Below are 22117 nucleotides of genomic sequence, written 5' to 3'. Positions count from 1 at the left end.
CTGTAAATTAGAAAGTTGTCCGGCTCGGGGAGATAAATATAAATACCGATTTTTGTTACTGTAGGTAAAACTAATATCCCATTTTTGACTAAAGGTGGCGCTACTGAGCCCCTTACCACGCCCGTTTCTGAAACTTCACACATGCCTAGTACCTAATAAATCTGATATGCATGTTGAGTTTCATGCAATTTGAAGCATGTTAAGAGCCTCAAATGCACCCAAAAAGAATATAAAAGTTTAAAGCGTTGCCATGGCAACAGTATTTAAGATATCAATAATTCTTTCACAGGTCTACATCTGCCGTGTGTTTACATTATACACATAAAGTTTGAAGCAAATCGGGTAAAAATAAGAGGGTGAATTCAAAGCATTTTGAAAGTGACACACTTCCTGCTGCCAGTTGGTGGCGCTATAACTTTGACTCACAATAGTCACATCCATGCGATCGGCCTCTTACAACGAACACACTGCTGAAGTTTCATCAAGATCAATTAATGTATGAGGATGTTATAACACACTTCCTGTTTCCAATATTCGCCATAAATTCGTTTCCTCGCCACGGCCAAACCGTTCGAGATATCAAAAATCCCCTCGCAATTTATCATCCTCCATGTCTTGACTTCATGCACACCGAGTTTCGTGGTGATTGGTTGAATCGTCTAGGAGGAGTATTTTAAATTCCATTGCATGTGTTTTTTAAACTACGCCAAATAGCCGACTTCCTGTTGGGCTGGGGTAAAAAGTCAGAGCATGAAGGATATATGAACCGATGAGATCTATAAGTGTACCGAGTTTCATATTATTACACGCAAGCGTGTTTGATTTATGGACCAAGTTTTCGGACCGCGTTCCAGGGGGCGCTGTCGAGCCCCCCTGCCACGCCCGGGTACCAGCTTCAGTCCGGCTCTAATGGCCGCGGGTTCTGACATTTGTGCAAAGTTTCAAGAGTTTTTGAGCACGTTAAGGCCCCCAAAAGTGCCCAAAAGGTAGTAATATAATAATAATGAAGAATAATCCGAAGGAAAACAATAGGGCCTTCGCCTTTTCAAGGCTTGGGCCCTAATAATAATAATAATAATAATAATAATAATAATAATAATCCGAAGGAAAACAATAGGGCCTTCGCCTTTTCAAGGCTTGGGCCCTAATAATAGAGAAGAATAATCCGGAGGAAAACAATAGGGCCTTCGCCTTTTCAAGGCTTGGGCCCTAATAAATAATAATCCTTTGGAAAACAATAGGGCCTTCGCCTTTTCAAGGCTTGGGCCCTAATAATAATCCTTTGGAAAACAATAGGGCCTTCGCCTTTTCAAGGCTTGGGCCCTAATAAATAATAATCCTTTGGAAAACAATAGGGCCTTCGCCTTTTCAAGGCTTGGGCCCTAATAATAGTTAAGAAGAATAATCCTTTGGAAAACAATAGGGCCTTCGCCTTTTCAAGGCTTGGGCCCTAATAATCCGAAGGAAAACAATAGGGCCTTCGCCTTTTCAAGGCTTGGGCCCTAATAAAACATTTCAGAATTGTGAGATATAAACTTACAAGACAAAAGTCAGAATTGTGGAAATTGTTGCACACTGTCATGTGTACTGTCAATGCAAGATTTTAACTAAAAGTTTGAAAAAAGTCAGATCTGTGAGTTTATATCTCACAATTCCAATTAAAAAAGTCAGAATTGTGGAGATAAACTTACAAAAAAAAAAGTATTTTTAGACTTTTTAGAGAAAAAGTTTATCTCACAATACTGAGAAAGAAATGTCAGAATTTGCGAGGCAGAAAGAAGCTTATAACGGTTTATGATTGACGCTGTCTATTTCTATAAGGCAAGCACAAACAAACTACACTAAAATAATTTGTTGCTTGTTTGAATGGATCTTTACAATGTTGACTCTACATTCCAAATAAACATCTGACCTCACATGGTTTCCATAAAACTCTAAGCTTCTCCTGAGCAGGTGGTGAGGGTGGGAAACACCATCTGCTCCTATTTAATAGGTCAGATCCCCAATCTTACATTCAATGAACTCTCCATTAAACATTCTACTCACACTCATCAAGCAGTTAGATGAGAGATCACATGCAGGGCAGGATGTTATGGAAAATGACTGCTTACTTTCAATTTCAACTGAGTTTCCTGTGATTCAACAATTCTGCTCTCCTGATTTCATTTGTCCTTGAGATGCTGAAAGAGGTCAGTGGATAAAAGGTCAAAGGTCAAAGCATGTTGCACATCCTTACAGCACATTACAGACGAATGCATCAGAACAAAGATCATCCATGTGTTTTACTGTAGCACGACTTTGTGCAGGTCAATGCAAACATCCGGCCTCAACATTTTGAGAAGCAATTATTTCCTAAATTACCCTAACGACTGACAAATCTCAAAAATATTATGTTTGCTTCAAGGATAATTTTTTTATTGCTAAAGTGCATTGTATTTAAAACCAAGATCTGATATTATTTACATTTGGCTGTTTTTTTACAAAATGACATTGCATTGATGTACATGACATTTTTTGCAACACTTTAAAAAGTATTTATGTTGTAATGCATTATATATTTTTTTATTAAAACTTAAATCCATTACAGTATTTTGGCTTTAATACATTATACTTTCTAAAGTAACAATAAATATAGATAAGTAATATAATGTATTATAACTGCAATTATTTACAAGATAATACAATGCATTATAACGTGCATTACAAGGCTAATGCATTAAACATACTTTTATTATGCATTATATATAAAGACTTCAAGTGTTACTTATATTTATTTCCCAACTACTGTATATTTTAACGTAGGCCTAAATAGTCATTTCAAACAATTCAATAATACATTTGCCAAAGTCAAAGAGAAGTAAGCCTATATGGAGATAATTCCAAACCATTATATATATACATTATATTATATTATATCACCCCGTTATATTAATAGTTTATTAATAGTTTCCTGGCTAACTTGATTTACATACTTTTTATCCTGTAATATCAAAATAATCAAATGCTGAAATGCAAACCATTAAAAATTCTGTGCTTTTAAGACTCCAGTTTATGTATTCCACAATGGCAAAGTCATTTTCCGAAATGAATGCCACGGGAAGTGAGGAATGTGATGGGCTTCTGTAGTCAGTGAATGCATCTATCACTACATAAAGGCCATCGGACACAACGCCGGCCTTCAACCAAAACACAAATCTCATTCTTGTCCTCTCTGATTCAAACTTCAGCTTTCATTCAGTCAGATGGTATTTACAGAATCCTAAATAAGATTTATTGTCCTCATGAGTTTGTACATGGCTGCTAAATTAACTATTTTTAAGCCAGCTGTATCATATTTCATACACTTCTAAGGCCTATAAATGATCAACATGATCCAAACTTTGTGAAAAACCTGATCTATATGCCTTCTGTTGTCTGATTGATAGTTTATTATACTGTTTTAGTTCAAGTAAAAGGCCTTTTAGTCTAATTGTAAAAACGTCCCCCTTCAGGTCGTGGTACATGTGTCTTTTTGCTGTAAAATCTTGACTATTTAAAAAAAAAAAAAAAAAGTACTGTAAGAACAACTTTTATACTGTTATTAATATTTCAAGATGAACACTTACTGGGCTGAATAAACTTAATCCATTCATTTTATTATTATCATTAATAGAAAAATCATGTTAAAAGTTTTTGTTCAACGGCAATATTAATACTTGCCTTGGAAATAAAATATAAAATAAAAATATAGGCCTATACAATTATAAGGGTTTATGCGCCATCTTGTGTCCAAATGCAAAATAGGACATCCAAAACTGAAACAGGCAGATTTAGATTAGCAAAACGTATTATAGCCTACTAAAGAGGAACAAAAACACGAAAGCAGCATAAATACAACCAATCACAGCCGACTAACTACTACTAGATCTGCTGGTCAAAAGGAGCTCTCACACTCACTGTACATTTAGATAGATATGCAGTATTTCAGATTTATAGCCCAACTTTCATGCACGTGCAGCTGCTGTACGACTCCATCTCTAGAATTGGGTGAGTGAATTTTCTGCATCAATAAGGAATAAGATATGGTGAGGTTGTCATGGTCGATTCTACTTGTTGATCAAGGTTAAAACGGAACATCATTCAGATTTACATTTAGTTAACATTTAGAAATAAAAGAGAACTGGCAAAGGGGGGGGGAAGATACCGTTGGCAAGTCAGTCTTGATCGGTTGTTGGTTTTATCAAGTCAAATGTGTTTAAAGGGATAGTTCACCCAAAAATTTTAATTCTGTCATACACACCATCATGTCGTTCCAAGCGATTAAGACCTTCATTCATCTTCGGAACACAAATCAAGATATTTTGAATAAAATCTGATTTTATATTTACCGGTAAAATAAAATCCCTCTATTGACAGCTACGCAACTGACACTTGATGCTTCAAAAAGTTCATAAAGAGATCGTAAAACTAATCCATTGAGCGGTTTAGTCCAAATTTTCTGAAGAGACACAATCGCTTTACATGAGGAAAAGATTAAATTTAGGTTTTTATTCACATAAACATTCATCAACTCACTACTCACATCAATTATGGTAAACATTCAAGCATGTTCGCTTGATGTGCAAGAACCAATGAGGTTCACTCTCGTGTGTTACGCAGCACTTTTGAGTTTCAACAAGAACCAATGGGGTTTGTTCTTGTGCATCAAGCATATTTGGTTGAACTTCTGTTTATGTTCACTGATCAATGTTTACATGTGATTAAAGCAATCTGTACATTATATAAAGTTATCATGTCTTTTCAGAAAATGTTGACTAAATTGCTCAATTCATATAGATATACAACTCTTTATGAACCCTTTGGGGCATGAAAGTGGTAGTTGCGTGGCTGGACAGAAATTTCATTAAAATATCTTCATTTGTGTTCCGAAGATGAATGAAAGTCTTACAGGTTTGGAACGACATAAGGGGGAGAAATTAATGACAGATTTAAAATTTTGGGTGAACTTTTTAAATATTACTGTTTGCTAGGACTGTGTGAAATGACGATATATGTACATCGTTGTGTTTATAAGTGTGAATCATTAAACTTTTTGTAGGCATATATCGTGTATTGCGGTATATCCATGCCGCTTATGAGTTAGTTACACGTTAGAGCGATAAAGGAACATGGAGTAATAAAGAGCGGGAAATACGTGCTTGTCTTGATGTTAAAAAGAATTATTAAAAGTGTAATATGCCATGAAAAATAACTCATATTCACTATTTGCACACAAGCAGCATTCTTCACAGATAAACTGTCAAATACAGTATTCACAAAAATATTTTGGTATAGTCGGTTTGGTACTACATTTTGTATTTTTACAATTTATACATTTTATTTATACATTTTCACGCAGCCTATATTTCTGCTCATCTCTGTGTACATTAACTAGTCCCCCTTCAATGTCAAAGGTGACTCATTTATTGCAACACAGGAACTTTAGAAATATCTAGACACTCAGATACAGTACGGGTGGTGGAACAATAAGCATCATTTCCACTCGGTAAAATGTTTGCATACCCCCACGTCGCCCTCAAAACACCGGGGGAGGCTGCACTTTCTGGATTTCCTGTCTCATCACTGCATCAAACCACATTCAGAATAAGTTTCCACCAGCGACAGAGCAGCAGCTTTCACACACTTCACGTGATATAAAAACAATGTGCTTTCCTCTGTAATTTCAAGTCTTCTTCAAGGATTAAAGGTAACTCCTTCAAGTCTTGTAAGTAGCCTACATATCAAAAGATATTTGTGTGTGTGTGTGTGTGGTATATGCCTATTTGCATTTCTGCCTAATTTAATATTTTTTTCTAATTTTATAAATGTTAACCTCTTAATAAGTGAGTCACATAACGTTACTGGAAATCAAAAGTAAAGCCACAAAACGTGAACAACATGCGTGTGTTAAGATTATGACAGCAGCACTTAAACAGAAATGAAGTAAATCTGTGGCCGGTTGCGTAAACTTCTTTAGACTCGGCTTAAACATTTTGACTGGTCCTAACTTTTTAATGTCATTAACATGAAAAAGTAAGATCAGTCTAATTTGAAATGGAAAAGTACAACTCGTGCCCCTTGGTTTTCTGCTAGTTATTCAAACTAGCTCTTAAGACACAACATAGTTGCTAAGTTTATGCAATTGGCCCCGATGTTTTTCTAAATGTTTCAAAGAGCTTCAAAAGTCTAATTTACTTTTCAATGATTTCTTTTCCAGAACAGAAACTCACAGACTTTTACCTCCATCCTGATGGGGAAATGAAAATCAGCCTAGTTCCCAAAACAATCAACAGTGATTCGTTTATTTCAATTCTCAAGTCACATTGAGAGTTGATGTGAGCAAATCTCTAAAATCCAACAACCTTATTAACCCAAGGAACGCGATATCATGGAAAACTACATCATGGAAAACAACACCGAGTATTTGACTTTCCAGCGCTACCTCTTCACACCGCTGTACAGCCTGGTCTTGTTTTTTGGACTGATAGGAAATCTCGGCGCTTTGTACTACTTCATCTTTAAAATCAAACAGAAATCTCCATCAAACATATACATCATTAACCTGGCGGTGGCCGACACGCTTTTCCTTTTCGCCTTGCCGTTTCGCATCCACTACCATCTGAACGACAGCAACTGGATATTTGGCGCCGCCATGTGTCGCATCACCGGCACGGTCTTCTTCGCCAACATCTACATCAGCATCTCCTTCATGACCTGCATCTGCGTGGACCGCTACATCGCCACCGTCCACCCTCACACCTACCTGAAGCTCCGCAACACGAGTCTCGCCGCACTGGTGAGCGCCGCCGTGTGGCTGGTCTCTGGGGCGGTCATCTTGGCCTTCATGCTAACGTGCCCATTGACATCTAAAGGGAACATGTGCTTTGAGGGCTTCACTTCGAAAGACTGGGACGACTTGGCACCCTTCAGCATATGCAGTCTCATTTTTGGGTCCCTTGTGCCTTCTGTGGTTATCCTGGTGTGTTACCCCATCGTGGCCCGCCGCATCTCGCGGATCAGCAACTCCACCGCCCGCGGGGCACGGAGGGTCATCTACGCCATCCTGGCCATCACCGTTCTGTGTTTCCTGCCTTATCATGTCATGCATCTAGTGTACCTCCTGTCCCACTTGAGACAGAACAAACATGGCGGCTTGATTTACATCCTCCGTAGGGTGACCATGGCTCTGGTCAGTCTAAACAGCCTCCTGGACCCGATATTGTACTATTTTGCAACCGGACACAACAAGTGGAGGTTCAAAAGACTGAGGCTGAAGAAGAAAAGGGACGTTTATTCCATTTCCAAGGGTTTTTAAGCTTCTGAGGCTTCATTCTGAATGAGGCCATTTGTTTTAAGGGCAAGACAAGGTGACTCTAATGTGACTTGATGTAACTGGAGTCAGGTTTTGTACTGATAAAATGCAAAAACAAACAAGAATGACTGTATTTTTTATTATATAACAGCAAAATAACTGATAAATTGGCCAATATTTGGCCATTTTGAAATGTGCTTGCCTGCTAGGCTGATCCCCAGTTGAGTCAGTGGTTTATGCAGTTTTGGCGTTTAGTAATATTGTGTGTAAATATGTCCGTTTAATTTCATATCATTGAACTATTGCATTTATTTCAGTAGATGTAGATATCAGCATCACTGCTGGAAAAGCACATACTGTATGAATGAAAAGACTGTATTTTAGTTTCAAATTCAAGAAATAAAAATATTTTTCACAAATGACAGCCTTCTGAATTTTACTTAAAAAAAAAAAAACTTTATTATTATTTTTTCAAACAAAGACAAATGTCAAATCAGAATCACCAGTCAGGAAGGCAGACCTTTCTTCAACAGCGTAGACAAGAAACTGCCCAATTCTTCATCCTGAGGAAGACAAAGATAGTTTTAAACACTATAACACTATAAAAGGGTACATTTCAAAACCTAACATGTAAAATCTAAATAACTCTATGAAAAATAATTATTGTATGAATAGCAGTATATCAATTAGAATAAGAGTTAAGTTAATCAATAACTTAGTATGGTATATTACTATGGCTTTCAAATCGATTAATCGCATCTAACATAAAAGTTTGTAAATATATGCATGTGTGTGTATATATATATATATATATACACACACACAGGTGAAATTTGAAAAATTAGAATATCGTGCAAAAGTTAATTTCAGTAATTCAACTTAAAAGGTGAAACTAATACAGACTTATTACATGCAAAGTGAGATATTTCAAGTCTTTAGTTGTTATAATTTTGATGATTATTATTTTGATGGCTTACAGCTATGAAAACTTTCACAATATATATATATATATATATATATATATATATATATGTGCGCACATGCACGCACGCACAAACTCTTATGTTAGATGCGATTAATGTTGATTTATAATGATGTATGATTTGACAGCAGTAATTAATGTGTTCAAAGGTTTGGGTTTTTTAAAAGAAGTCTCTTGTGTGCACTAAGAAAATATATTACACTTCCTATTTTATTATAGTATACAATGTAATTTATTCCTGCGATGCAAAGCTGAATTTTCATCATCATTACTTCAGTCTTCATGCCACATGATCCTTCAGAAATCATTCTAATATGATGATTTGCTGAGACACAATTCACACTTTTCCCAGGATTCTTAAATGAATATAAAGTTTAAAAGAGCAACATTTATTTGAAATAGAAATATATTTTAGCATTGTAGATGTCTTTAATGTCACTTTTGATCAATTTAATGCTGAATAAAATCAAATAAATGAAAAACAGGTCTATATAAGATCTAAGTGTTTGTTGCGGTTGGAGGTGTTTCTATAAGACGCTCTATATCGGAGAAGGTGAAGTGAACCATGCGAGAAGATGACACCACAAACTCACTCTCTCTTCAGCATTCGTGGTCGTTTCGATCGTGATGAACTACCGCATAAGAGATGGTGACATTTATTGTGATGTGTTTGTGTTGTGAGCTGGCGATACCCGGCCCTATATGCAACCCATGTTTGTTAGGAAACATAAGGGCAAAAACTTTCCCTCGTGGTCTGCGAGATGCTGTAGATTCCACTAGACCAACTGTCTGACCACGCGCAGAGAAAACAAAAGCCACAAATGCAAACCCGAAAACATTTAACACTTTATTATATTATTGCTCACCTTTAAAAATAAGTGGGTAAAGTTGAACACAAAATAACCCCTATTGAATTCGGTGGAGATGTTTGTTCACCTGATAGCTCCAAGAAAGCAGAATAGCTTTGAGGTTGGGCTCCTCGGCCGAGGACGTCACTTTAATAACGATGGATTCCACTATCACGGTGCCGTCTGGGACGTGCTGGATGCTGTAACTTTTCAATACGCTGAAAGAGATCATGGAGAGAAAAAAAATACCGTGTATATATATATAGTACAATGACATTTACACTGTGGCTAGAGTGGTAACAGCCTTGTTTACTATCTATCTATCTATCTATCTATCTATCTATCTATCTATCTATCTATCTATCTATCTATCTATCTATCTATCTATAATTGGGCATAACTAAAAAAATAACATTGTTTTGTTTAATTTGTGACCATTTTAGCTGCAGTTTGAAGCCTTGTTTACATTAAAGGGTAACTGTTGCCAAAATTGAACCTAGGCTCTTTTTGCTTATCTACCCGAGTTAAACTTTTGTATAAAAGCATAATTAGAATGAAAACGCCACTTTTAACCCCTTAAACCCCCTTTTTTTTAAATAGACATGAAAATGCACATTCCAAACTTAAATGGTTGTAATTCAAGAATGCTTTGGAATATAGATGTAAGATAGGTCTTGTTTTAAAGAAGATTTTTGTAGAAGTTAAATAAATTAAGAAAGTTAAAAGTTTGAGTTTATGAAAATGTACAATGTTAAAATTTGTATTATTCATATTTTATATAAAATATATATTTTCAAAACCTGGAGGACTCTAAAAATGCAAAAAAAAAAAAAAAAATCAAAGCCAAATATCTGACCAAGTTGTGTTTCAAATTTTAGGTTGATATCTCAAAAAATAAGCTTTCAGTGAGATTTTGTTTGGCCACAGAACCAAACTTTTTCACTAGTTGAACTTGACATTACTGCCCATATAGGGGCGCCTCCATTTCCATATGTTGTTTGAGTGATCTGAACCATTATTTTTACAATTTTTAATTTTGAAATGAATTCAACCTCTAAGAAACACAAAAAGAACACGTATGTGCATTATAGCTCGCTGCCACATCACAATGGTGAATCTATTATTATTTTTCTTTATATTTAAAACATTTTCAGAACTTTTTTTCAAAAAGAATTGAATGGATGCTATCTTTTGAACTCTTGGCAAGAAAACAAACTGAGGTTTCTACCATTCTTTCATGATTTTTCATGTTCATCACTATTTCAAAATAAAGGTCTGAACACGCCTTAGGAATATGAAAATATTCTTGTTGCAAATTGATGAATTACTGCTCCTCTGTCATTTTTTTTTTTAAATCAGTCACCAAATATGTAAACTAGAGATTGTAAGCTTTCAAATGATATTTATGATAAAATGATAAGATTAGTTTAGGTTTAGTATAGGATATTACTGTTTTAAATATGTAATGGCTGTGCCAGTATAAGGGGTTAATATTGACCGTATTTTTGTTTTAGGTCAAAAAGCCTTTTGAATGGGAGTGCTAGCGGCACTTCTATGATAGCATCAAAATCGCTATTTTTAAAACACTAAGGAGGCTCGACACAACATGAAACTGTGCTTGAACTATCACCAGGGGCTCTACACATGAACTCGAGCATTGAGAACATTGTTTGTGTACACAGTTTACTAAAAAGAAAGGTTTTGAACAACTCACTGTAGCTGTTGTTCTTCCCGGCTGCCGGCATTTTGTCAGTCAAAAATAGTCGATCTGTTACACTGAATCATTTCATTATTATATGAGGATCCTTTTTCAAATACAAGGTCAATATTGATTTTCAGTAACGACAAAACAACAAATTATCCATGAATTTATATGGAACTAAGCTTTAGGAGCTTTCCATCTTTACTCTCATCCCTGTTACGTTGCATTCGGAGATCGGCTACTTTTGACTGACAAAATTCCAGCCACCGGGAAACACTAACTGATAAAGTGAGTGGTACAACTGTGGTACAAAAACTTTTTTAGTAAACTGTGTACACAAACAGTAAATTCAATACTCAAGTTCACGTGTAGAGCCCCTGGTGATACTTCAAGCACAGTTTCATGTTGTGTCGAGCCGCCGTAGTGTTTTAAAAATAGCGATTTTGATGCTATTATAGAAGTGCCCCTATCACTCCCATTCTAAAGGCATTTTGACCTAAAACAAAACTACAGTCAATCTTAAAAGTGGCGTTTCCATTCTAATTATGCTTTTACACGAAAGTTTAACTCAAAAGTTTAACAAAAAGAGCCTAGGTTCAATTTTGGCAACAGTCACCCTTTAATCTCTTTTTTCTTTGTTTTTAAATCATGTCACGAATGACTCAGTGATAAATACTAAAGTCATTCGATTACAAAACTTCTTAAGCAATCTCACCTAAGCTCTAAGTGCTAAATTCGGAGTGTAACATCCCACACCGACTGCAGACTTGGAAAAACATGACCTTCAAGACTGAATTTTTCTGAAAGTTCTTCATTACAGAATTTACATACCAGTGTTATTTTAGTATATTTATATATTATAGTTTTATTCATATTTTGAAATGGCTTTTATTTTTACATTTTCAGTTTACTTTCTAAAATTCAATTTAGTTTAGTTTTTAGTCATTTTGTTATGTCCTTTTGTAATTTTTATGTTACTATTTATTTAAGTTAAGTTTATTTTTATTTCAATTTTTATTTTAGATTTAGTTCAGTTGTAATTTTTATTTATTCCCAGTTAGTAATTTTAGTGCTGCAACTTATTTCAAATTTTTGTTTGATTTAATGTAATATTTATATTTTACTTTATTTCAGCTTTATTTTAAATGTACATTTAAAAAAAAAAAAATAGTTTATTTTATTTGACAACAATAATCCTGTTGCATATGGGGGTGAGGGGGGAATAATTAGCTGTATCAATTTAGCAAAAGGAAAGTGTGTGTGTGTGTGTGTGGTTTTGTTTGCTGACCTCTTGAGGTGTGTGTAGATTCGGCCGAGTGTGTCGTTGTCACTGTGGGGGTCGTGGAGCTGCACGCGGCAGGTGAAGCGCAGCTGATGTTCACTGAGGCCCAGCTCTTTGAGAGCCTGCTCTGGAGAAACCAGCCGCAGACTCTACACACACACACACACATTCAGAAAACAGGGAATTATTGACATCCAAAGCCTCATATCATCAAATAAATGATCAAAACCAACCTAAAGAGCTATGCTGACTTACATTGTCCTTCATTATTAATGTCCCGTGCATGGTGCGAGGTCTTTTAGGATCAGGCAATGGACCTGTGAGAAAGTTTCATATATATATTTATTTATATCTATAGTATCTATAGATAGAAAAGCAGAAACTACAAGACCCCCTAACCACAGGACAGAAAAGCCACGATGGTGTGTCTGTAAACAGGTGAAATAAAGCATTCAGTGGTGTACGTGTCAATGATCACCTCCGAGGGCCATCTCTCTCTTCAGCAGGTTGAGCGAGATGTCCACGGGGACGCTGGGGTTCGTCACTATGGTCGTCGTCTCTCCATTGGCCGGCATATAGCAACTGACACCTGCATTGGGTAAAACCAAAGCGGTTTATTTCAGAAGAGAATATATATCAAACACTGAAAACTACTAAACAATATAGCGTTACTCCCTAAAAAAGTAACTAGTTGCGTTAGTTTTTATGGAAAGTATTGCATTAAATTCCTTTTGTGGTTACTTTTTCTCACCTGGGCTTGGCTTGCTTGCTTGCTTGTTTTTTAATAACAAAAAACAAAAGTTCTATTTTTGGCAAATGCAAAGGCCCTTTCTCACCATAAGTAAAATGAATAAGCCATAGTCTGATGGAAATGCAAATTCACTCCTGTACAGCAGAGGGCGACACTCAAACAAACCGTTCAGCTGCTGCTGTTCTGGAACGCAGAAGAATAGGATGCAGGAGTCGAGAGGAAAGTTTAAGACTTGTATTTCAGCAATAAAAAAAAAATGAAACCAATGGGAAGTTACACTGAAGTAATTTTTGCTTAGTATGGTCGAATTGGAACATCATAGGTCAGCAGCAAAAACATTGGTTCATAAAGTGAGATTAAGTACATAAAGTATATTTTTGTGTGTTTTAACATTTATTTATTGCAGGTTTGCGTAATATTGTGAGTTTGCATTTCACTTTTTATTTATTTTGAGGGACACTGAATCTGTTTTTGTGAAAGTGAGTAAATTAAAGTTCACATTTAGTCTAGAACTACAATAACCATCATGTTCACACTTCACACCAAGCAGTGAAGCTTGGTCTCTTGAAGCCAACACGGAAGTGACTTAAACTGCAATTCATCGACTGGCCGCTAAAGACAGGCTCCAAAAGACAGTCAATCCCAAATACCCCCCCCCCCCCCTTTTGGCCTATATAGCAAATTTTTCCCTTCTTGACAACTGTGAGTGGGGTGATTTTTGTATTTATAACTCATCCTTTTAAATTATATTAAGCCTTAAAGCTCTGCATAATTAAGGGCGTGGGCACTTGAGTGACAGGTGGATTTCCGCCGCTGTCACTACTAGCCGTTTGTCTGCTGTCCGTTAGCCGTCACGTCACCTCAGCTAATCCCGCTTCTTTACCTATTTTCTGTTTATCACAACACCATAAAATGACGCACAGTGTTGACGTGCTGCCAAGATGGCGACGACCGGTTCCGCACACTTTGAGCTTCAAAAATGCTCTTCAGAAACCTTCGGGTGACGTCACGGACACTACGTCCACACACTCCTGATTTATATCAACATGGGGACAGGAGAGCTGTCAGTCAATAAATGGGAAAACAAAGTAACTTGCGTAACTTATTTGAAAAAGTAACTCAGATATTTAGTTGTAAGGTTTAAAGTAATGAGTTACTTTGCATGGAAAACATAATCTGATTACTCGCGTTACTTGTAATGCATTACCCCCAACACTGCCCATGAATAAATCACAGAACTGGAAATACGTGATAGTAAAGCAGTCTGCAGTTAAAAACAATCCAATACATTTTGAGAAGATGTAGACTTACTGAACTCCTGTTCGATCTTGTCTTTGAGGAACTCCATTTTCTTGGCCTCTCCGTGCACCAGCAGTATGTTCCTGGGTTCTGCCATGCGGATCAACTGCATGATGCCTTTGGCGTCGGCGTGAGCACTGAAGGACATGTACTCCACCTGCAGCTTCACCTCCAACTAAACACACACACACACACACACGAGACTAGGGTTAGCACAGACTGGTCGGATAGTCGAATACTTCTACCACTAGTCAGCGCTGTCAGAAGCCATCAAGTACCCGAGCGTGCAATGTCGACGCACTCGTTTTGTTTTTAACTCAAACCAGCAAGCCATGACTGAGCAAAGAGAGTATGTCTCATTCTATATAATAAACTATTTTGAAACGGTTGAGTGAAGATCCAAGTGATGCAAGTACAGATCCATTATTGCTTTTTTTAAAGATTTTTTAAATTTTAAAAGAGGAGGGTAATGTTGTATAATACCCCTAGGCTAACTGTTCAAATTAATTTTATCACATATTTCTTGACGTCAAAGATATGAATATTAAAGGTAGGGTAGGTCAGAATTATCTAAAAAAACTTTTATTCAAAATTTTTTAAACTGTCTTTATATACCAATACATAATTAAAATGTAAGTACTTTGAAAAAGAGAGTATAAAAACTGAGTGACTCTAGTGTATTTAATCTTCAATAAACACAGCTCATTAATTCCATTCACTCCCACCTAAAAACGGGTGCGCAACTGCGCGCACGTGGGCAGAGCCAATAATAGGCGGTAGTCATGGTGACGGAGAGTGACAGTCGCGCAAGCCAATCACTTGTTTCGTCCTGGTAGGAATTAATGAGCTGTGTTTTTTGAAGATTAAATACACTATAGTCACTCAATTTTTATACTCTCTTTTTCAAAGTACTTACATTTTAATTATGTATTGGTATATAAAGACAGTTTAAGCCAATTTGAAAAAAAGTTCTTTAGACAATTCTTACCTACCCAACCTTTAAGGTTTTAATATTGCATGTCGATTAACATGTTGAATATAAAATGAAACCCGTTACTTTAATGTTTTTGCAATACAAGTAAGAGACTTGTTTACAAACACTGGGCTGACAATTAATAAACACTTGTTAACACAAACTATTCTTTTCAATGCCTTTTTTTTACACTAACACAAACCACGAGTACTTGAGTTACTTGGGTATTGTTTTGACAAGTAACTGAACAGAGATTCAGACGTGAAATGCAGAGGTTTGACATAAGAATAAACTTCTGGTTTGGTCAAGGAAGGTAAAAATGGAAAAATGTTATGAAAATTAAGGGAAACGGTGGACAATAGAGACTACAGATCTACAGTTAGAGTCCTACTAAAGTTCTCTGATGCCATCTTAGTGAAGGCCAATTCAAATCTGTGTTTGCTGCTAGTAATTACCGTTTGTCTTCCCTCTATCTCCAGTTTCTTCTGTCCATTCAGGATCTTGTGCCCCACAGTGCCTTGCACACAGTATCCTGGCATGATGACCTGAGAAACAAATACATTAAACTCATATATTTTCTCTTTCGATGAACAGGCATTGAACGAGCGGAAGTGGTACATAAGTGTTTAACAGTAACATCTTCTGCTGTTTCATGAGGTTTCTTACCATGTTCTTTTCATTCCCGGCCCATTTCTTGAATATCTGTAAAGACTGCCCAGCATGCAACATTCCAGGGGTGGCGAACACAACCTGATGGAACAGATATCAAAGTCTCTGGCTGCTTTCTATAATATCATGCACTCATTTGATTCACTTCACAACAATCTATAAAGTCTTTTTGAATGCTAGAACAACAGAAATGGCTACAAAGTTAATGTCTTCGTAAAAAGAATCAGTTCTTCGATTCTGAGGCAGTTCTTGGGAATCGAGGGTCGAATCGAATCTCAAATCTTTTGATTCTGATCACCAAAAAGACTCGAGTTCAGATTTGTTCACCGATTTATTCAGTGATAGATGTGGAAAGGAAAATCTTTTCAAATATTCCACAGTTGTACGAGCATATTTAATATTACATTTAAAATGTAATTATTGTATTAAATAAAAGAAAATAGGATTTAAAGAAATAAGATTAACATTTTTCCTGGTAAATATTCTAAAAGGTTTCTGCATGTATCAGTTAATAATAATAATAAATAATAATACATAAAGCAGTAGTCATAATAATAATAGTATATACATTATCAAAGTATATCAATAATCAGATTAGAAAAAAAAAACTTATTTTTGATTAATAATTTGCTAGAAAATTAATTAATATTTTGATAGAATATTAAAAATTTAATAATTAAAAACAGAATATTAATTAATATTAATACCCTAAAAGGTTTCTATATGTGTCATTTAATAATAAGAAATAATAATATAAAGAAATATGTTGCATAATATCATATTGATATTAATTTAACAATAAAGAAAACCATGAATATGCCACATAGAATTGCAGAGTATATTATCAGATAAAAAAAATAAATAAAAAAATTAGTAGTACTCATTAATATTCTATAAGGTTTCTATACCTGTCATTTAATAATGATAAATAATTGATGTGATATATATTTTGCATAATAATCATAAAAACATACATGAATGCCTCCTTATAGACTTGCAGAGTGTATGAATTCCATAATTGTTTTTGTAGCGGCCTTACCATTGGTCCAGGGTTATCAGCATATGAACGATCAAAGGCTTTGATGTGCTTGAACTCAAACATGTTTCTCTGTACAAAGGTCTTGCGGATCTTCTGATTGGTCCAGGTGATGAAGAGTTTGTAGTAGTGATTGGCTTTCTCCGTCAGCCCGGTGGAGAAATAAATGGGTGCTTTCAGATTCATTCTCTCCCTGTTAAAGTGAACAACCAGCAATTATAAAACTGTTCTGTGCCAATATACAGTTTCCATTAGCATCCTCCTTACAGAATATATCATGCTTATCAAGGTGAGCAGCAGCAATTTTACAAGCTCACCAGAATGTTTCCAACAAAATACAGAGTTCCTGCGCTCTTCCCAGAGCAAACACTGGAATCAAGACCTACAACATAGAGACAGGACATAAATACACACGTCTAAGAACGTATAATTGAACTGACATTAAAAAATGGATAGTTAGCGCTTTAAAATCTGATTGGATGAGTCTCGTCTACCTTGCCTCCTCTTTCCACTGTTTCGTGAACCTTCTTCAGGAAATCTCTTTCCCTGCAGCGTTTGGAGTCTCTGATCGTGGTGGCATACGTGGATTCTGATATCAAAATATCTGGCCGGCATTTGTCAATCCAAGCAGCTCTGAGTATATAAAGTCAGAGAATTTAATGGGTTAATTCAGCCAGAAATTAAAATTCTGTCATTATTTATTCGCCCTCATGTCGATGACTTTCGTTCATCTTCAGAACACAAATGAAGATCTTTTTGATGAAATCTGAGAGCTTTCTGTCCCTCCATTGACAGCTACGCAATTACCACTTTGACACTTCAAAAAGTTCTAAAAGAGATCGTGAAACTAATCCATATGAATTGAGCGGTCTAGTACAAATTTTCTGAAGACACATATAAACATTCATCAACACTCATCAGTTGTGGTAAACAGAAGCTCAAGCATGTTTGCTTGATGTGCGAGAACCAATGAGGTTCATTCTCTCGTTACACAGCACGTTTGAGCTTCAGCCAGAACCAATGAGGGTTCTTGCGCATCAAGCATGTTCGGTTGAGCTTCTGTTTATGTTCGCTGATCAATGTTTAAATGTGAATAAAAGTCTAAATTCAGTCTGTTCATCATATAAAGCGATCGAGTCTCCTCATAAAATGTGGACTAAACCGCTCAATTAATATGGATTAGTTTTACGATCTCTTTATGAACTTTTTGAAGCGTCAAAGTGGTAGTTGCGTAGCTGTCAATGGAGGGACAGAACTAGCTCAGGTTTTATTAAAAATATCTTAATTTGTGTTCTGAAGATGACAGAATTTAAATTTGTGGGTGAACTATCCCTTTAAACATGACTTACACTTGAAGAGTTACATAAAATATGTGACAAAAAAAGAGATTTTACTCACCCCAAATGTCTATCTGGTGTCATGTTGTAATCACCCTATACAAATTGATTTAGATATAATTAGAAAATTAAGTCAATAGCTGGAACATCATAAATTTGAGAGTATGCAATAGTAATGTGACACTCACCGTGTAGACAACAGACTCCGAGCCAACTTTGATTTGAACCATGGCGGCTCCCAGCACATGACCTGCATAGTACGCTTTGATCTCAAGCTCTTCATCTACCTTGATGGAGCAAAAAAAAAAAAACGAGAAAATAAAATAACAAATAAATAAGTCAGATAAAATTATAAAAAATAAAAAAAAGCAACCATTAGCAACATAAACACATATATTTGAAGCTTAAAGCTACACTGTGTGAGATTTTCTCCCATCTGGAGGTGAAATCGTATATGACTACCAACTGAATATTATTTTCTAGCCCCTCCCATTCCGAGGGCGTTTTAACTCCTACGGTGGCCATATTGTTACGGAGGTTCCCCCTCGCATTAGTCACGGTGCCACTGAGTAAAAGCGCGAAAGGCGAAGCTTGAATTTCCAGGTATGTCCCTCTTTGGCTAATGTATTTTCAAGATGGAGGCGCAACATGGCTGCCGCCATTCGAGTAGATCACCCGAGTATGTATTCTGAATGGCAGATTCTACGCTTACGAGAATACTTGATTGGTTGGTGGAAGTAATTACACATGAATGAGCACATATCATTTTGAAAGAACAAAGTGTTTTTTGCTAAGAATCAACTTAAAAAAATGGCACAGTGTAGCTTTACATTTTATTTAAAACATTTTCTATACGGAAAAATGTACAATAAAAAAATACATATTAAATTAAAGCTGCAAGTTGCAATGAAAAGGGCCCTCGCACCCGTGCCACCGCCACCCGGCGGCTTTAGGAAAACAGAGCACGGCGGGCAGTACGTAAATATAGGAGGACTATGTTAAAGTCATTTGTATTTGCCACACTTCCTGCACCTGCGCTATTGCTATAACCGAATATGAGCATGGTCATGTGTTCAGGACAGGACAAATTTTAAGAGGATCATATCAAAACCTTAGGAGAGTTTGTTAAGTACGAAGCCTGAAAATGGCAAAACTGCACAAAAATCGGAGAGGAAATAAAAAATGGCGTGATGTACATGAAACGTAGCGCCAGGGGAATTAGTCAAAATATTAGTTTGCCCCACTTTTTGCCCCATCCAATTCTGAAACCCATATCAGATGTAAATTTCGCACCTGTGCCAGGGTCACCCGATGGCTTTAGGAAAACAGAGCAGCACGTTGGGCAGTACGTAAATATAGGAGGACTATGTTAAAGTAATTTGTATTTCCCACACTTTCTGCTACCAGCAGGTGGCGCTATTGCTATAACCGAATATGAGCATGGCCATGTGTTCAGGACAGGACTCTTATCCAACATGTGAAGTTCGGGGTAGATCGGACATTGTATGCTTGAGTTACTGCAGGCTGTCTGTGGTTGCCTATTATATTAATTAGTTTACTAAAACTATTTAAATGAATGAACTAAAATTAATTCATTTAGACAATGAACTTTACCTGAACTGTTTGGTGGAGGTTGATTGGCACAACTTTCTTCATACAGTCTTTGATCATCTGTGAAGTGAAGAAGTTGGTCTCTCCCTTTTTGTCGACTGTGATCTTTCTGAAGTCCTCCAGCAGGATGGGACAGATGGCTTTGGTGGGGTGGGTCATGTAGATGGGCCCGTCGTAACCCACCATCTCGCTCATGTAGGGAAGAGCACCGCAGTGATCCAGATGGAAATGACTGAGAGGAACATAAAGGAGGGAAAAAAATCACAATAAAGAGGAGGGAAACTCACACAACCGTCACGTGATACAAATCAAGTATAAACAACAAACCTTATAATGACACAGTCCAAGAACTCAGTGAGGCGACCGTTCTGGGTAATGTAACTAAAATCTGGGAAACGTCTCTGAAATGAAACACAGAAAGTTAAGGGACTAGTAGACTACAGAAGTATACTCAAAATACACATATGTGAACGGTTAAAACGCACATCATCGTTGTAGCCCATGTGCATCCCGCAGTCAAGCATAATGTTTTTGCCTCCGATAGAGACCAGAATACAGCTCCGGCCGACGTCCTGGCCAGCCCCTGCCAGAACACACATTCAGGAGAACTTGGTTTAGAATTACATAGATTTAAAATAAAATATAATCACTTCTATATACAATTATTTTTAATGTAGTTCTAATGTAGTTATTCATAATAATATGAAACATGAATATATATATATGTGTGTGTGTGTGTGTGTGAGTATATATACAGTGCCTAGAATAAGTGAACACACCCATGCTAAAGTTGACTAAAAAGTAAAATAATCTTTTGGAAATTGATCTTAATTAAAAAAAGGTAGTGTGGTTTTATTAAGTTAGCCTAATAGCTGGTTTGATTTGCATTGAGAGATGATCTTATGGAAAGTACCCCGTGCCAATCTCTAGGTATGGTGAGGTGAAGGGTGTGAGATGATGTGTGGCTTTTTTAATTCCAGAGGCCAAGGGAACTTAATCAGGATGCAAAGTATCCTGGATCCATGAAATAACTGGCCTTTAAAAATAAAAATCTGCCTGCCTCTATGGGAATTTAACATAGGGGTGTCAATGACTTTCCCCCCCCCCCTTAAGTAAGAACATTTATTTATTTACAATACATTATTCATTCACAAAGAAAATTGGTGTCCTTAAAGGTTGGAGTTTTCCTAATTTTTTTAAGAAGAAATTCCAAAAAGATCATTTTTTTATTCCTCCTTTTAGTCTTGGTGTGTTGTTCACTTATTCCAGGCACTGTACACACACACACACACACACAATATATATATATACTCAGTATGGTATTATTATATGGTATGAAGTCTAATACACACGTGTAAAATAAGTTGTTTTAAGGTATAATAAGCAAATTAACATAAACACGCTGATATATTGCCTAATAATATTTGTATTACCGGATTTAAGTATCACATGTTTGACAATGGCTCATTTATACACGTTTTTCAGAAATGTTACCTACAAAATTAAGCAAACGTCTTACCTAAAGGCGTGATTTTGATTTCAGGCATCCTGACAGCTTTAAAAAGATCAGAAATGAATGTGTTATGTTTAACGTTACAGGAGACTGACAGTCAAACTCTAACTGTAGATTAGCTGGATATGAACGCTTGGTGGGTGCATGTTAGCCAGCTTGCACACTTTCAAGGAATGTAAACCAACTGTGAAGATTGTATAAGTGTGTGGATATGTTCAAATAGTAAAACAGGTTAGCACAGCAGCTAAACAACTTTAGCCATGACGCCACAGCATAGAACAAGTGAGAAGCATGTGGGCGTGGCTTAGTGTCCCATTCGTTGTCTATAATTATAAATATTAATTCTCTTATTTTAACTATTCACTGTGTATTTTCATTTTAATGGCTTTTAAGGTCTTTCACTGTTATTATTCAGGAGTAAATTATTATTTAGACCGCTACTAAAGCGAAGCGAATACAGCCAGTTCACGTGATAACTGTTACTTTTCACAGCGCTGGTGAGGTTGGACCAATCATGTTCGTTTGTGATTTCTAGACAGGACTTTTTAAAAGTAATTTTCATTCAGATTTCAGGGGCGTATTTATGTTTTGTTATCAGATAAAAATCTGTGGAGTTCATAAATTAAAAAGATTATAGTGTTCAGTGCATAAATGTCTCCAATAAGACTAACAACCTACAGATATTTGAATGCGGCTCAAAGGATAATTCGACTTTCTGAGCCCTCAAGCGCCACCTCATGGAAGACTGTACTTTGTGCATCCAATGTTACGTCGTTGCGTGAAT

At 36.2% G+C, this 22117-nt stretch overlaps 2 protein-coding genes across 4 annotated transcripts; one reads left to right on the top strand and one right to left on the bottom strand.

The window, feature by feature from the left end:
• The first annotated feature begins 3781 nt into the window (after positions 1–3781).
• Positions 3782–7459, top strand: LOC306985438 (uracil nucleotide/cysteinyl leukotriene receptor). Of its 3 annotated transcripts, none has more exons than XM_079587687.1 (2): positions 3782–4026; positions 6236–7459. In XM_079587687.1, the coding sequence occupies exon 2, from the start codon at positions 6407–6409 to the stop codon at positions 7331–7333; it is 927 nt and encodes a 308-aa protein (XP_079443813.1). In that variant the 5' UTR covers positions 3782–4026; positions 6236–6406; the 3' UTR covers positions 7334–7459. The 3 variants fall into 3 exon arrangements, with proteins under 3 accessions (XP_079443813.1, XP_079443812.1, XP_079443811.1); XM_079587686.1 differs by lacking the exon at positions 3782–4026 and adding an exon at positions 5587–5725; XM_079587685.1 differs by lacking the exon at positions 3782–4026 and adding an exon at positions 5616–5743.
• A 293-nt stretch (positions 7460–7752) lies between these two features.
• Positions 7753–21637, bottom strand: ints11 (integrator complex subunit 11). Its single transcript, XM_079587684.1, has 17 exons — positions 21340–21637; positions 20306–20403; positions 20148–20221; positions 19824–20052; positions 18398–18496; positions 18271–18305; positions 17367–17505; positions 17190–17254; positions 16876–17065; positions 15834–15917; positions 15623–15712; positions 14207–14369; positions 12623–12733; positions 12400–12461; positions 12151–12293; positions 9249–9378; positions 7753–7893 (listed from the first exon to the last, which is right to left on the bottom strand). The coding sequence occupies exons 1-17, from the start codon at positions 21365–21367 to the stop codon at positions 7837–7839; spliced, it is 1797 nt and encodes a 598-aa protein (XP_079443810.1). The 5' UTR covers positions 21368–21637; the 3' UTR covers positions 7753–7836.
• Between the last annotated feature and the right edge of the window lie 480 nt (positions 21638–22117).

The sequence above is a fragment of the Phoxinus phoxinus genome (genome assembly GCF_949152265.1).
Source record: "Phoxinus phoxinus genome assembly, chromosome: 18".
Classification (NCBI taxonomy): domain Eukaryota; kingdom Metazoa; phylum Chordata; class Actinopteri; order Cypriniformes; family Leuciscidae; genus Phoxinus; species Phoxinus phoxinus.
This window is presented reverse-complemented; position numbering and strand designations above follow the sequence as displayed.